Here is a 17,688-nt window from a genome sequence, read left to right on the forward strand (position 1 = left end):
AGGGCAGGCAGTGTTGATGAAAGAAATCAAAACCAGATTTCATGTGTGACCACTTCTCATTTATGCCATTTCTTCTTGTTAGTCTTTATTTCTGGAATGCTGTGTTTCTACATACTGGAACATTTCCAACAGCCTGGGATTTTAAATAGAATTTGAGACTTTTCAGAGGTTAGTGTGTTTCTTCCATATCCTGTGGCACTTAAAGACTTGCATTTATATTGGTGCAAAAACTTTGCAGGATGATGCCCAATCATCATATGCATGAAGCATTATCTTGAGGCCAAAGTAGAACTGAAGATAAGAGACTGGTGAACAGAGATAAAACTGAATATCATCTGCATATTGATGACAATTTAGCCCAGATCTCCAGATGACTTCTCCCAGTGGCTTCAGGTGATGTTAAAAAACATGGGGGGCAAGATGAAAATTTGCAGGACCCCATAGGCAAGAGATCAAGGGGCTGAGCAGCAGTCCCCTAGACCACCCTCTGGATACTACCTTCCAGGTAGGAACAAAACCGTCAAAGAACAGAGTGGAATGTTACCTCCCAGGCCCAAGCCTAGAAGGTAGTCCAAAAGAATACCATGATCAATGGTACTTAAAGCCACTGAGAGGTCCAGGAGAATCAACAGGCTTGTACTCCTCCTGTCCATCACCCACCACAGTCATCCATCAGGGCAACCAAGGCAGTTTCAGACCTATAACCAGGCCCAAAACTAGATTAGAAAGGACCCAAACAATTAGTTTCACCCAGGAATCCTTTGAGGTATCCAGCTGCCACTCTTTCAATCACCTTGCTCAAGAAAAGTATACTTGAGACTGGATAATAGTTGTTCAGATCTCCTAGGGCCAGAGTAGATTTCTTAAAAAGTGGATGCACCATCACCTCTTTCGAAGCAGGGGTGACCAGTTCCTCTCACAACAAGGCATCTGCTGTCTCCCAGACCCAGTGTACCAGCCCCCCCCCAACAACCAGGTTGTTTAAGGGCCATACAAGCAGAAGGCAGGTCTCAGACTTCCAAGAATCCTGTCCATATCGTCAGACTCAACAAGCTAAAAGGCATCCTATCTCTCCATTGCATCCCTTTCTCCAATTTTATTGTATAATAATACTATTTCTGTTTCTCCGTTTTTCTGATCTTTCTGTTTCCGTTTCTATGGTTCTTGCCTCTATTGTTCCATTCACCTGTTTGTTTTCATTTTTTTCCTTCAGAATTCTTGTCTTGCAATCTGATCTCATCTTCTGCCCTTAGCTGTTGATGTCAGTGGCACCTTTTACTCCACTGTTACCCCATCCACACACTTCCTGCCTTCCCCTAATGAAATCAATAAAGTTTCTTTGTCCTTCTTCTCCACTATGGTAACAGTAGCATTGTATCTTATGTTTTGTACTTGGGACAACCATCCTGACCATCAGGAGGATTGCTCACAGACCTGTTCAGCCCCTTGAAACTCTTGTTCTTACAAAACAACGAGTAATGCTAGATCTCTTCAAAAATTGTATTGTTCTAACATGTCTGTCATGAGTTCAGAACACTGCTGTTTTCCAAAAGCTTATATCTTAGCTAAGTTTGAACTAAGCTGAATTTCCTGGGCATAGCAAAAAAGTACATCCTGACAGCGAAGGCGGTTGCCTGCTTTTTGTTTGTTTTGTTTTGTTTTTCATCATCCTTTGAAGTCAGGAAATACTAGAGTGTCCCAATAAAATAGCAAATACTCTGCAGCATAGTTCCTTCATGGTACATATGTACACAACAGTGTAAATGGGCATTTGTTTCTCACTTGTGGCATACAGTTCAAACATCTTTCCTCAAAGTTTTGCTTCTGTTTTGGTTGTGTTGCCTTTAGGAGCACTCAAAGCATAATAGTGTGTATATTGGAATGGAAAAGAAAATGCCCCCTCCCCAGTATCTGCATCTACTGACTGCTTCAGTTTCTAACAGATCTGTTGACCCTCCCTGATACACAGACAAAAGGTGCTTACTATTCTTTTGCCCCTTGCTTACTAGGCTCCTAGGACTCAGTGGTGGGGTCAAACTCATCACTTTGTTCCTAAATCTTTTCAAGACCAGTGATACCCTCAGACCAGGGTTGTACAATTTGAGTCACTACACTGAATTCAGCCCACTACCAAGTATGGTAGTCTACTTGTCCTGTTTTTAGTACCTGCCCAGGTCCGCAAAAATGTGATGGGGTAGTTATTGTCAGACACCTGGTACAACTTGTGGCCATGCATGGCTAATTCAGAACAGCAGGACACAGGCCTGCTCTAGGCCAGTTGTTTTCTATTATAAAAGGTTTATTATATAAAAGACTCACATTTCTTGGCTTGGTAGATAAAAAGTGTAGGTTTTCATATGTGTACTTGTCGGATCTCCTTTGTCGCATCTTAAATAGCCTCGCTCCTCTGTTACTGAGCAGTGACAATTCTTCCAGCATAATGTCCCTGGGGATGCTGACCTTTTTCCCAAGGTCTATTCCAGGTGATTCTACAAAATAACACAAGCATACATTTTAAAGAATATTATTACAAAAAAGGCACAATGATACAACACAGTTAAGCATTTCTAAGTCAAACTGATTTAACCGAGAGCATTAAGCAGACACTTTAAAATCTCCTACCAACACTGGTTTAAGATTTTGTTGTGCGTGGATCCTTTGGCAAGAGGGTCAGTAGACCTTCCCAGTCTCATTTTTCTCCTTGACATGTGAAATTAGAAATGCAATGACCTTGAGAATGTACAGTGGTTTGCCTTACCACTGCATAACTACAGCCAGCTTCAGTAAAAGAGCTGAGAGTAGGGAAAAAAGAATCTTCCACGGAAATAAGATGTTGGCAGTCCGCTCTCATGGCCCAAATCGGAAATAAGATGTTGGCAGTCCGCTCTCATGGCCCAAATCGTTCAGGGGGGCGGGGATGTCCAAAGAAACTTGGGTGGGGAACAATCCCCAAATAGTATAGTTCTGATTCAAATTTTTGTGCCCATGAACTCACTTGGTGCTTGCTGATATTAAGGGGAAGAGAAAACAAACAAGAAGGAACTAAAGGCAAAGTGAGAGAAGGTGTTGGATAAGGGACATAAGCCTAAATTAATGCAGCCAGTAATTAACTTAAGACAGGAGGCAGTTCCAGAGGCATTATTCAGCTTCCCCCTCCCTCACATGGCAAAATAGTGAGATAAACTCCTTGTCAATGTTCACTAACACTTTCATCAGGCAAAGAGCTAGCCTAGAGAATTGCTTTGTTTGTTTTTAAATGAAAGCTATAAATTCAAATGTGGGGCTCGGTGTATCGCTAAGAAGAAGAAGTGAAGAGAAGAGATTGGATTTATACCCTGCCCTTCACTACCCAAGGGAGTCTCAGAGCAGCTTACAAACTCCTTTCCCTTCCCCTCCCCACAACAGACACCCTGTGAGGTAGGTGGGGTTAAGAGAGCTCTGACAGAAACTGCTCTATTTCAAGGACAGCTCTGACAGAACTATGGCTCGCCCAAGGTCATCCAGCAGGTGCAAGTGGAGGAGTGGGGAATCAAACCCGGTTCTCTCAGATTAGAGTCCGCGCACTTAACCACTACACCAAACTGGCTCTAAGGGGGTTTATAATGATCCCAACAGCCTTGTGACAGGCAGTGGTGGCTGGCCTTTCAACAGTCTCTCAGCCTCAGTACCTGCCCAATCCCCATCAACTGGAATTAATGGCTCTTAAATCTTTCACATCCATGCCCAGTATTCTTAAACACTGGGATGTCAACTTGTGTTTTATTGTAAGCCTCTCTATCCTCCAGACAATGATCAAGAGAAGTGGGAAATATATTTTGCCACACAAACAGCACAAGCTCCATGTGGATGGTCAGGCTTCATACAAGGCAGCACTTGCAAACATTATACAATGGCTTGGCTCCTGTGACAAATCTCTTCTAAAGGAAGGCATTTTTCTCACGGGAATGGAACTTCTTCACCTTACACTGCTTTGCTCAAAATGCTGCTCTTGGGGACTGTAGACCCCCTGCCAAGGAACAGCATGAGGGGGGACATCTGTGTAGGGAGAAGATATAAGGCTGTCAGTTTTGACTTACAAAATTCCTGAAAATTTGGGGCTGGTGGATTGGAAGGGTGGAGTTTGTAGACGGTAAGGAGCTCAACAGGATGTGATTCCACAGAGTCCACCCTATAAAGCTGCCATTTTCTCCAGGGTCTGTGTAGGGAGAAGATATAAGACTGTCAGTTTTGACTTACAAAATTCCTGGAAATTTGGGGCTGGTGGATTGGAAGTGTGGAGTTTGTAGACGGTAAGGAGCTCAACAGAATGTGATTCCACAGAATCCACCCTATAAAGCTGCCATTTTCTCCAGGAGATTTATGTAGTCTGGAGATCAGTTGTAATTCCAAGGGGATTCTAGGCCCCACCTTAAGGGAAGAGCCAGTAAAAATTGCCTCCCTTTCCATTAGCAGAAACTTACCACAGGACCAATCCAAAATATCTCTGCATTTCAGAACGTTTGAAAACAATTTTGCTTCCTTATGAATTAAACTGAGGGCAAAATCATTACATTAAAATTCAGTTAACAACACTGGGGCCTGGATAAATGGCTCACAGACCTCATTTGGTCTACAGGTCACTAGTTAACCATCCTGTTCTTGGATCAGCCCTATAAAGCTTGTGGTTTTCATGATAAAAGCTCTTCATCAGTCATGTGAGGTAACCCACCAAGGGTTTAGTATATTTCCTGTTTTTGCTGCCTGCCTGAGATTGCAAAAACACAGAAGTTATCAAATAGAAGGCAGGCCACAATATAAGGTTGGTGGGCTATGTTCATATTGATAAATGAGAAAGCCTTTCTTAAATATTGCATGTTAGTTAATATCAGTCACTTAATATCCTCCTCCTCCTCCTCAGTTTTTCCATACACACAAAGTTAGATTATGAGGTCATATGGCGCAACAGATGGCATCACAACTTTTGTTATTGCCTTAGTATTACATACTACTGACCCAAGGTGTTACAATGGCAGCACTGCAACTGTAGCCAATGTGAACTATACAAAGCTGTTGCATGTGACACAACACTGGGCACTGTGGGAAGGGAAGCAATATACAGTGCCATCTTGACAACAGTTTCCTAGGATTAAGCCTACTGAGTAAACTTCAGTAGGATTCTCAGTCAGTAGACCTATTTAGGATAGCACTGATAGCGAATCAAAGACTGTGAAAGAGTAGCTAAATTCATGCAATTGTACACACCCAAGGTTTGATAGTATGATTTGATTCCGGAAATGTAACCAACTGTTAAGAAAAAGGCATTGTTTCTGCTTCCCAAGCAGAAAGGCCCATTGCTACTTCACTGAGGTAAGATGGTTTCTCTATGTACTGTCTGAGCTATAGAGCCTCTACCATTTTATATTATTTTCAAATTTCCAGACAAGTATTCCTTATTGTTTTTAAAGAAAATCTGTATTTCTTAAATGATTTGTCTGATGGTTCCTAAAATATTTTAACATGGCCAGACAGTATTTTCCACAGGAACGTGGGAGAAACCCAAAATGAGTCTTTCAGAAAATAAGTTTTGCTTTCAGACTGGCACTCCCCTTTTGTGTGCAAGTTGTGATATATGAGAGCTCAGGACATACGTTTTGAATTAAATATGTTTGAAACACAAAAAGCATAGTTGATAATATACACTGAGCAGCCTATGAATTATTTCTGAATCAACCAAAGAAACTTCCCTGCTTGGTCACCTGGACAATTTCTGCTCACCACTAGTTCCTAGGCAAGTGCTATTTACAAGACCATGGATCACTTGTTAGGTGGGAGGAGAAGGGGACTTCTGAAAGTGTAGTGGCCGCTACTGTCCCAGTTAATGACATTTATTTATTTACTTGATTTGTACCCCGCCCTCCCTGCTGGAGTAGGCTCAGGGCAGCTTACATAAAATGCAGTAGCTAAAACAACAATATAAATAAAAGCTTAAAGACACAACATAAGATGCTAGTGAACAATTTAAGTGGTGATGGCAAAAGCAGAGTAGCATCAACATACTAGTAAATGTAGTTGGTAATTGATTTTAAAGTTGGCGAAGCTCAGGCTGTCGATGGTAGTATTGGGCAGAGGGTCTTGGTGTGTTGGGTGTGGCTGCTTAACTAAAGGCCTGGTGGAAGAGCTCCATCTTGCAGGCCCTGCAGAACTGTAAAAGGTCCCGCAGGGCCCTGAGCTCTTCCAGGAGTTCATTCCACCAGCACAGAGCCGCTACTGAGAAGGCCCTGGCCCTAGTTGATGCCAGCCTGATGTCTTTGGGGCCTGGAAGACTGATTTTAAAGTTGGCGAAGCTCAGACTGTCAATGGTGGTATTGGGCAGAGGGCCTTGGTGTGTTGGGTGCGGCTGCTTAACTAAAGGCCTGGTGGAAGAGCTCCATCTTGCAGGCCCTGCAGAACTGTAAAAGGTCCCGCAGGGCCCTGAGGTCTTCCAGGAGTTCGTTCCACCAGCACAGAGCCGCTACTGAGAAGGCCCTGGCCCTAGTTGATGCCAGCCTGATGTCTTTGGGGCCTGGAAGGGCCAGACGGTTTGGGGATACTGACTACAGTGCTCTCTGGGGAACATGTCAGGAAAGCTGGTCCCTCAGGTAGGTAGGCCCCTGACCATAAAGGACTTTAAAGGTAAGCACCAGCACCATGGAGCAAATCCGGTATGCTATAGGCAACCAGCACAGTGCTTTTAGCGCAGGCTGAATGTGCTCCCACATTCTGCACTAGCTGAAGCCTCCGGATTTGGGGAAAGGGCAGCCCCATGTAGAGAGTGTTATAGTAGTCTAGCCTTGAGGTGACCATTGTGTGGATCACTGTCGCCAAGTCGTTGTGTTCTAGGAAGGGGACCAACTGCTTGATCAGCCGAAGGTGATAAAAGGCTGACTTAGCTATGGCTACTACCTGGGCCACCATCATTAGGGAGGCATCCAAGGGCACTCCCAAGCTCCTAACCTCCGACGCCGGCACCAACAGTACAACATCAAAAGTCGGGAGTGGGATCCCTACCCCTGGGCCACCCCGGCTGAGACACAGGACCTCCATCCTCATCAGATTCAATTTCAATCAGCTCACTCTAAGCCAATTAGCTATGGCCTGCAATGCCAGGTCCAGATCTCCCAGACTAGAGTCAGAATAGCTGCCCAACAACAGATAGAGCTGGGTGTCATCTGCATACTGGTGACATCCCAACCCATGTCTCTGGGCAATCTGGGCAAGGGGGTGCATATAGATGTTAAATAACAATGGGAAACGTATCGCACCGCAGAGAAGCAGGTGCCTTTGGGACGTCTGTGCCCCTAGTGCCACCCTTTGTTCCCGATCCTGAAGAAACAAGGAAAGCCACTGCAAGGCAGACCCTTGAATACTAGTATTGGTGAGGTGGTGGATCAGTAGTTGATGGTTGACTGTGTCAAATGCCGCCGACAGGTCTAACAACAACAACACTGCTGAACTGCGCTGATCCAGATGCTTCCAAAGGTCATCCGTGAGAGTGACCAGTGCTGTCTCTGTCCCATGGCCTGGTCAGAAGCCAGACTGGAAGGGATCTAATATGGAAGTGTCATCCAAAAAAACTGGCCGATAGCTGGCCAGTTTGGCTGGGTTTAAGGATGGTTTCTTAAAGAAGGGGCAAACCACTGGTTCCATGAGCACCCCAGGAAACAGTCCCTCTGAAAGGGACTTGTTGATGATGTCCCTTAGGGCACCCCGTAGCCTGTCACAGCTAGCTTTAATTAGCCACAATGGCACAGGTCTAGGTTGCAAGTGATTGGGTGGACAGTTGAGAGCAATTTGTCAACTTCCTCTAAAATGATGAAATAATCCAAAAGCTGACTAGAAGACATGCATGGAGCCTTGACTTCACTTACTGTCTCAACTGTGACAGGGAAGTTGTGGCAGAGTGACAAGACTTTATCTATGAAATAGCTCACAAAAGCCTCACAGCCAATATCCAATTCCTTAGCATTTAGTCTTCTCTGTGGCAGAGTAGTTATGGACTGAATCATTCTAAATAATTGGGCTAGGCGTGAGCTCACAGATGCAATGATAGCCACATAGTACTCTCGCTTAGCAGCTTGGACTGCCATCTCATAGGATCTCATAAACATCCTATAGGATGCTCCTGAAGCTTCGTGATGGGCCCGCCACCACCATCTCTCTAGCCGTCTAAGCCTTCACTTCATCAACCGCAGCTCCTGGGTAAACCAAGGAGCCAGCCTAGAGCGAGGGTGCAGAGAGCATTGGGGAGTGATCTCGTCGATGGCTGCAGAGAGTTGACCATGCCAATCCTCCACTAGCTCATCCAACAAGTCACCAGGGGGCATTGGATCCTGCAGAACCATATGAAGCTGCATTGGGTCCATTTGGCTTCGCGGGCGAGATAAAATATGCTCGCCACCCAAACAGGATCAGGGTGAAACATTCATGCAGGCCTTCAAGGCATGGTGATCCAACCGTGGCACTGCCATAGCAGTGATCTGGTTCACTGTAACCCCCACTGCGAAGATCAAATCAAGCATGTGCCCAGCTCGGTGCGTGGGGGTCATTACATACTGGGAGAGTCCTAGTGCCACCATGGATGACACCACGTCTATCACCTGTGTGGAGGCCGCATCATCGGCGTGGACATTGAAGGCATGGATGACACCATGTCTATCACCTGTGTGGAGGCCGCATCGTCGGCGTGGACATTGAAGTCACCCAGGACTATCAGTCTAGGGTGCTCCAGCACCTAGCCTGATACAGTCTCCACCAGGGATGGTGGGCTACTGGCTGGTGCATTGGGAGGACGGTACACTAACCAAATAGCCAAACTCTCCCTGGCTTCCTACACAAAGCCAGTACACTCTATGCCTGTGAGCTTTGGTGGTGGGAGTACCTTGAAGAAGTAAGCCTCCCGATTGAATAGAGCCACTCCCCCCCCACTCCTTAGTCTGAGATTGATGGAGGACTGAGAACCCAGGAGGAGCCAGCTGGGAGAGAGCTACTATCTCCCCGTCTTGAACCTAAGTCCGCATCTTGTTCCAGTAGGAAGTCCTGAAGGACTATGGTCTTATTATTTATGGACCTGGAGTCTTTAATCCTAGCCCCACTGCCTACTTCCTTTGGGATGGGACACAGGCCAGAAGGAGGCTGAGTTCCTCTATTTCTTCGCCCCCTTCCCTTACATTCGTGCCTGGTCCCACCGCTATACTTTCCCCTCCCCAGGAGCACTGGTATCCCTTGCTCAGCCATCGCCGGTAATTAGTGGTCTTCGCAAGCCTCAGACCAACTAATAAACCAACTGGCAGATGGAACACCTATATGAGTACTAGTGATAGCAGTTGACAATACTCCCGGTACTGCTAATCCAAACTAAAACCTAATCTGTCCTAAGAAAAAATCCCATTACTCTGATAAACTAATAATCTGGTTACATTGGCTACTATAACGGCACCATCAAAGCAGTCATCAACTTACTGTATGTTACAATACAGAAAACTGGTGTGATGGACTGTTTGAAACTCGGACTGAGGAAATCTGAGATAATTTTTCACAGTCTGCCTTGAAATTTATTAGCTGACCTGGTGGGCCAGTCAGATTCTGTCATCCCATCCTCCCTCATAGGGTAGTTACGATAACAAAACAGAGAGAGAACCATGTACACCATCCTGACCTGCTTGAAGAAAAGATGGCATGAAAATGCAAGAGATAGCTCATTCAGTATCTGCATTTCCACAAATAAAAACATTTATTTAAAACTTTTTAATGCATCAGTCAGTCCCAGTTTTAATTTTTCTTTGGAGGGGAAGAGGAGAAGTTTCTAGAAAACTTAGTCCAGGGACTCATCAACCCTTGATTTGCAGCTGCTTCTGACTCAGAGCAAGGCTTCAGAGGCCCTGCAGCCTCATCAGCTGAGCAGCAGCCAAAGAGAGGGGGAGTGAAGTCACAGCAGCAACAGGGATGGGGCCCACTTCCTATGATACAATAAGTGTTCTTGCAAGAGGACAAAACCTCGAACAACTTCTTGCTGTATTTTAAAAGGCTTGTTGCTATGGCTGAAGAGGGAAAAACTGATCACCCACTCAAGGCCGTGCTAGACATGAGGTCAAACAATGGAGAGGGATGTGTGGGTGGCAGCTATGTCCACAGGGTCAAGCAATGCCCAGATGGAGGTCAGGGTGGTGGAACGGTAGCTAAACGTGGAGTCCCCGTGCCCCCAGACACCATTGCTGTTATATATGATCCTGAAAAGTGTCTTCCTCAGCTTTTCTTTTGGCAATATAATATGTGCTTCTAACAGAAAATGTGCAAGTTAAGCTTTTAAATATAGTGAAATCCATGTAAGAATATAAAAAGAGACTTGCAGGATCAGACCAGTGGTCCAGTGGTCCATCTAGTCTATTTCACACAGTTACTAACTAGTTCCCCTGGAAGATGACCAATAACAGGGCATAGAGTTTGAGGCCTTTCCCTGCCTCCTAGCACTGGTCTTCAGAGGTTTACCGCCTCTGAATGTGGAGGTTTCCTTTAGTCACCATGTTGATTTGTGTACTTATGTATAATTTTCTTCTCCAGTGTTATTGTAAAGGCCTGACTTGACAATTATGATCAACTTATGCCAACTCAGACCAGAAATATTTTTGTATTTTAAAGAAGCCCTTTGACTCATGTTTGACTCTGCTGTTTAAAACACCTTTTATCTTAATAAAGCAGGATGCTCTTTGTTCAGAGAGACTTCTCATAATACATAGTGCTTGCTAATGAAGGCTAAATGTTTGGGCTTGATTAATCCCTCAAACACATGCTTTGTACATCCTTTCTGTGGCAGAACTTTCATTGGCCATCTCATGTTTCAAGCAAGGATCCAAGCCACTTAGTGTGTCTAGGCAGCTACCCAGAAATGTTAAGCATAAGATTCATCAGGGCTCTCTGTCAAATTAAAACATAGTTGCACTGTCTGCTGTAATTAAGCTGTGGATAGAGCTTGCCTGATATCAGCCAAGTGCAAAGGGGTAATGAATTGAAAAAAACTGATGCCAACAGCACAACAATCTGATAGGCAACCTGAAAAATAATACAACACTACTACTAATTTCAGTAAGCTACGGTTCATGTTTCCAAAGCAGAAATCAAACCAATTAATAATGTTGATGTCAGTTTATCAGTGTTGATTTGCACTCTTTTCTAATCTTTGGTCTTTCCCTGTGCGAGCTGGTGATTTAATAGGAAACATTATGTCACCACCCATCATGCTAAAGTTGCTGGTCTGTTTAAGCCTTTGGTTCGGGTGTATGCATTTATAACAGACCCCGTCCACTTCCCTCCCTTTTTTGCAAGATTTTTCCTCCACTTTTCTTTTGTGTCCCTTCACTGACTGAGCTAATCGCTATTTTCTCAGCCAAGGATCTGAGGGAAGGGTTAGGGTCTCCCTCCAACTTAAATGACAGAAAATGGCACTTGAGATGCTTTTAAATTTCCAAAATAACAGAAGGTTTTATTTAACATCAAGGGGAAAGGACGGGCAGAGTCAGCGGTTGATAATACTGATATTATACAGTGTAACCACAAACTCTTATTCTTATATACCAGGCCAGAGAGAGTTTCTTGAATTATTCAGTTACTATAGTTCTTTAAAAAAAATTGTGCCCCCCGTAGAGGATTTTTTAATTGCATTTTCTATAAACTACAACGAAAATAAGGGAGGGAATCTACAAACTATGGGAGACAGTAAAGTAAAAAAAACCTAAAACCCCAAGAGATGGCGGTCATACAAAATGCTTGTAAAATTAGCTTTTTGCTTACAGTTTCAGTTAAAGTTCATTGGATGTGGTCATCAAACATTCTATTTAAACTTAAAACATAAAGTAACACCTACGCGTCTGACTTCATATAAAGCAATATAAGAAATGATTAAAGTACTTATAAAGGATCCTAGAAACAATGATAACTCTTTATCTATCCTTTTTCTTTCTCAACTGATAGCTTGTTTTTGGGGCTGCCGTCCCAATTTTCAAATCTGAGTCCTCGTCAGAAGATGCCAGTTCTCCCTCGTCTTCACTCCCTTTGGTGCTGCCATCTTTCTCTTTATCGTCTTCACCTGCTGGATGATTATGTTGCTGCAAAAACTCCAATGCCTTTTCCACAGAGTCAATTTTTTCTTTCTTGTCTTTAAATTTGAAGATTATACATTCAGGCATGTTCCATCTGTAGAGGATGTTGTTTTTCTGAAGATATAAAGCCAAGTTTCTATATTTTTTTCTTTTCTTTCTTATTTGAAACGAAATGTCCTTCACAAATTTTATTTCTTTGTCCTTGATCTTCAAGGCAGCTCCATTTGTGGCTTTAAGGATTTGGTCTCTCACTTGTCTTCTGGAGAATCTCACTATCACTTCCCCGGGCAGATTATTCTTCCTTATATATTCAGAATACAACCTGAAGATCGTATCTATTTCACTTTGTAATATATCTGCTTTAATATCTGCTGTTGGGGCTATAGTGTCACACATAATCTGCTTTAGATCTTCTCCCTTCTCTTGAGGAACTCCATGAAATCTTAGAACATAGCTTGCCCTTTCCATTTGTAGCTGTAGCAAATGGGACTCATTCGCTTGTCTCTTTTTCTCCATGACCTGCAGTTGTTTTTTAAGCTTCTTAGTGTTGGCATCCACTTCTTTGAGGTCTTGCTCTGTTTTCTCCATTTTTTTCACACTCTCATTAAGTTGGTTTTGTTGTGCATTGAACCTTTGATGCAATGCCATAACTTGTTCCAGCAGACTCCATTTTTTTTCACACTCTCATTAAGTTGGTTTTGTTGTGCATTGAACCTTTGATGCAATGCCATAACTTGTTCCAGCAGAGGGCGCAATGTCTCCGTCAGCATCCTTTGAAGGTCTGTCGTTGTGTCCTGTCTAGGGACAGAACTTGCTGGGCAGGCACTTCCTGCAAGAGGCTTCAGTTTCGGTAGCTTGTCCTTTTCCTCCTTCTTTGGAGGTGCCATGTTTGAGATTGTTTACTTTTTGTAAAAGTTCTCAAAGTCTCCAGAATCCCTGGAAATGTCTGGTGAGTTCTTTAATGCTTTTTATTTCAGTCGTCTTTATTTTAATAGCCACCCCCTCATCTGCTGCTCAGAGTTCATTTATTTTCTTCCCGGGGGAGAGTTCCCCCCCCCACTTTGAAGGGGAGACTTTTGGCTAATTTTTCGGTGTTTTCGCTTAAACTTTGACTCACATTTCAATGAAGTAGTCGTTTTGTATCCCAGTTCGCTCGGCCACCAAACACTTGTCCCAGTGTGCGTTCTTTGTTCCTTTCACAGATGCTCCATGGTGGGACCTTCGGGGCATGGAAGAGCCCCCCTTCACTGGCCAGTTGCTAGAGGAAGAGCTCTCCTAGTGCCCCATGGCTGGGAGCTCATTGCAAGGGCTCCGGGGGTGGTGCAGACAGTCGCACCCCCTCCCAGCCACAGGCGCTGGCGCACATCTCCCAGAGCTCCGGGAGAATGTGGCTGCCATTGCAGACGCCAAAACCAGAAGTCTATAGTTCTTTAATTTTGAGAGACTTATGTTCCAGTGTTCCCCAAATACTCTAATTCACTTTATTTGTAGAATCACTGACTCTTTTGGTGTCCAGATGGCTGGTACCCTCTTCCCAGTACCCAAACCCCTTCTCTTGGAACACCAGAAATCTTGAGTTGTTAACTGACTTTTAAAGTCTCCACAGGCAGTTTCCAATCAGGAAATCCACTAGACCAGGGAATTTCTACTCCTCAGAGATAACTTTCCCTGTTTGCCTGGGTAGGGATTGTTTTTCTCTCCCTAGAAGATTTATCCCCTCTTCCTTTGGACTTCTTATGCTACCCAAACCTCCTTGCCAGACTTTCCCCCAGTTCACTGGCTCTGTTCAAACTGCTCTCAGCTACTGGTGGACCTCCTGATGGCACCTGGTATTTTTGGCCACTGTGTGACAGAGTGTTGGACTGGATGGCCTTTGGCCTGATCCAACATTGGTGTCTCTTATGTTCTTATGCTATGTTCAATGCTGAATTAAGACTGTATTCAGTCACAGATGAATTCTGACCTTGTCAGCACTAAACCTTTTCTGTCAGGGCTAGTCTAAAATAATCTCAATACATGTCTCATCACAGTTAAGGCAGCAATCCAGCTCTCTCTAGACTTTTTTCCCGCTCAGCTGATGCCAACCAATCAGATTGTCTGGAGCTGCCTATCACTCAAGGCTCTCTGGCTCTGTGAAGAATTAATTTTTCACAGTCCTTTGGTTGTTGGTACAGCACTTTTAAGCCTCTTAAAAAGTGCAGTCCATCACAGCATTTTAATAAAGCTCCTCTAAGCAGGAAGAATTCTCTGCTCCTCAAAAATCTCTTGAAACCCTTCAACCAATTTGTGCACAAAGGTATAGTTTGAAGATCATCACAATTCTCCGATGGTTTAACTTTATATATAGCTTATTTATGGTCCTCAGAGTGTACAGCCAGTCCTCATTATTACAATACTCAGCTCTTCTCTTACTGAAACAGAAGGCCGTATACATTAGGTTGGATCCAAAGTTTCTTTTCTACTAAAAGATGAGGCTTCTTTTGGCCTAAGAAACCTTCCAAAAGTGCAAGAAGACTTTCTTCAGCAGAAGAGGTATGTTCTGCTGGCAGAGGGCTGTTTGCATCGGATGAAACCTCCAACATTAGCAGAATGGAAACTTTGGTTCCAATCCAATATTTTCTGCAAAGGTTTTACAGAGCTCAGATTCAAAAGAATTTTGGCTTCTGTTCCCTCATCTCAGTTCCTACAGATTTCAAAGCCATTGGAAAATGTGTCCTGTATTACAGATCTCATTACTCATACCACTGGAAATGAAGAATACCACAGGGCTAAATTTGTTTATTCAGAAGTAAGCCCCACTGAGTTCAATGACACTAACCCTTTTCCACATAACATTCTGGGCTGACTGATGAATGTCTTGGTGTGAGAGGGAGCACCATCACAACACCAAGTTCCAGCAACAGCTTATGCCCATTAACTTGAAGGTATGTAAAAACCCTGTCATGCCCTGGTGGAGCCCAGGCACTAGAGGACTGCCGGCCGTACTGGCAAAGGATTTAGGAGAGAAGCGAAGGTCTCAGATATGGAATAGGCCTGATGTTTCACCACTGCCAGAGCCTTCTTCCTCGGGTCAACAGCTGCTTTATGTTGTCTCTCTGTTATCTCCCAGCCAGTTGCCACCGACATCCTCCCTGACCTACATCTGCTTCTCTCCTTTTATCCCCTCCCTACTCTCTGTTATCCCTCCCCTTTCTCTCTTTAGTGATTCTATAGCTCCCGTGACCCGCCACTCACCTCGCCTGCTTTCCCCATAGGACCTCTCTCCCTTGGTCCCACCTACCTGAGTTTCCCCATTATTCCCTTCCATAACTGCTCTATCTAGGGGCGGGGTTACTTCCGGGGCAGCTGCCTGAGCAAACGACCGCATCTGTGATGCCTCCGGCCATCTTTCCTCCGGTAAGGTCGGACCTTTCCATGCACTGCGCAGCTGTGCTCGAGCACATCTCTCCTGCGTCCCTCGCCAGCCACTCGGGCCAGGCTCCTGCTTCATCTTTCCCCTTTCCCTTCCTGAAACTTGACTTTGGGGTGTCCCTTTTCTCGAGGGAAGTGGGGGGTGGCAGCACAGTGGCTTCCAAGGGCTTGCCTTTGGTTCCTATAGTGGCGAGATGGCCCTCTGTGTTCCCATAGTGCTGTGTACCCGGCGCGTGGTGCACCAGTCCCACTGCAGCAGCCTCGGAGTCTGCGGAGGAACCCACAGTAGGACAAACCCTATTCATATAGGATCTTTACATGTGGCACCCTCTGTGGTATTGAGAAACCTGAAAATACAGGGTTCCTTATCATATTGAGAAACACCTATGCACATAGATACGGTCCCATTAATACTTACAAATAAATGTAAACATTGAGAACAGAACTTGTTTCTATGATGCTGCTTCTCCCTACATACATTTAGTCTCCCCAAAATGTGTGAAAAGGGCTACTTACTTCCAAAAAGCATTCTTAGTATTGTACATCTAAACACATATCTATGAGAAGAAGAAGAGAAGAGAGGAGATTGGATTTATACCCCGCCCTTCACTTGGAGTCTCAGAGCGGCTTACAAACTCCTTTCCCTTCCCCTCCCCACAACAGACACCCTGTGAGGTGGGTGGGGCTGAGAGAACTCTGACACAAACTGCTCTTTCAAGGACAGCTGTGCCAGAGCTTGTGACTGACCCAAGGTCACATCAGCAGGTGCAAGTGGAGGAGTGGGGAATCAAACCCGGTTCTCCCTAGATCCAAAGATCTAGAGAACGGCTAGATCCAAAGAAACCTGGAGCTCCACATACTCATGCGGAACAATAGAGATCTGTAAATCACTTAAGGACTATAAAATTAATTGCTTGTGGAAAAATTATATAAATAGCATGCTGCTATTTATTGCATTGTTACTGTCATAAAGTCACCCCCAAATATAACAGCAAACATCATGTCCTAGATTTCAGCAATACAACAGTGCTCAGCTGTGCCTGGATAGGGCCCTACTAGTCTTGGATGCATACTGTAGTGTTTGCATAAACTAAAATTACACGTAAGAACAGAATAGAAGGTTTACAAGTGGGGACCCACAAAGAACGTGTGGGGAGAGGGCATCCCGTCCCCACCTCTGCTTCCTCCCCTCTCCCCCACCCCTTCTGTCACATACTCTCTCTTTCTCCCTCTTTCTTTTTTTTCTTCAGAACTTAAGTTTATTTAGAATATTTTGTAACACAGTGTTGGAGATGGAGAAGGTAAAGTTACACAAAATTTTCTTTAATAACATTTAACCTTTCTTCTTTCATACAGCTTCTCTTTCTTCTTCTCCCACAAACCATCATTTCCCTTTCCTGTGTGGCCTTTAGGCCAGTAGCTTACTGGGCTGCCCACCTGCCAAGTGCAACGCTGCTTCTGCTTGCTACTTCTTGGACTGCCTATGTGGCTTATGTGGTGGGGAGGTGGTAGCACCTCCTCCCCACATTTGCAGAGGAGTAGCAGGACTGGCTTTGGAGGCGGCAGGGGCGTGGTGGTGACTCCCACTCATCCCCCTGATTGGAGTGCTGTTGCCTTGGGGGTGAGACAGTACAGTGGCCACTCCTTTCCTGCTGGCAAGCCAGAAAAGAAGTGGCAGGGCTGGCTTTGGTGGCCTTATTGGAGGGGAATGGCAGCTCCCGCTTCTTTCCCCTCGTAGTGCTGCTGCCTCAGGGATGAGCAGCAGCACTGGCTACTCCTTCTTCCCATCCACTGGCTGGCAACTCCTGTTAGGTTGCAAACAGATGTTCCTCTGTTTTTGGTTTTTTACCCCCCCCCCTTTTTTGCAAGGTTTGGGATTTTTATGCATATCTAGGTGGTTCTCCACATTTAGAGGAAAATCTTTCTTTTCTCAATGTGGCCCTAGTCCACAGATTTAAGTATCTGCAGATGGAGCCATATTAAGAGTTAGATATGTTGAAAAGTGAGAACCTATGAGACTCGTGGGTGAAGTGCCACCTGCCTCCAACAGTGATGTACCTGACTGCCCACCTCACATGGGGAGGCAGTGGCTACTACCCCTTTGCCAGCTCCCAGCTTTACTGCCTCAGTGGTAGAGTCAGGCAGCAGAGACTCCTCTTTCTCTTTC

At 44.7% G+C, this 17,688-nt stretch overlaps 1 protein-coding gene across 1 annotated transcript in view; it reads right to left on the bottom strand.

Annotated features, from left to right (window-relative positions):
- The window catches only part of MYOZ2 (myozenin 2), a 51,264-nt gene that overhangs the window by 24,355 nt on the left and 9,221 nt on the right, over positions 1 to 17,688 (bottom strand). The window contains exon 3 of the mRNA XM_015405920.1: positions 2,320 to 2,489. Coding sequence (XP_015261406.1) covers positions 2,320 to 2,489 — 170 coding nt within the window. The remainder of the gene's footprint in view (positions 1 to 2,319; positions 2,490 to 17,688) is intronic.

This window comes from Gekko japonicus, unplaced genomic scaffold (assembly GCF_001447785.1).
Source record: "Gekko japonicus isolate JY-2015 unplaced genomic scaffold, Gekko_japonicus_V1.1 scaffold264, whole genome shotgun sequence".
NCBI lineage: Eukaryota > Metazoa > Chordata > Lepidosauria > Squamata > Gekkonidae > Gekko > Gekko japonicus.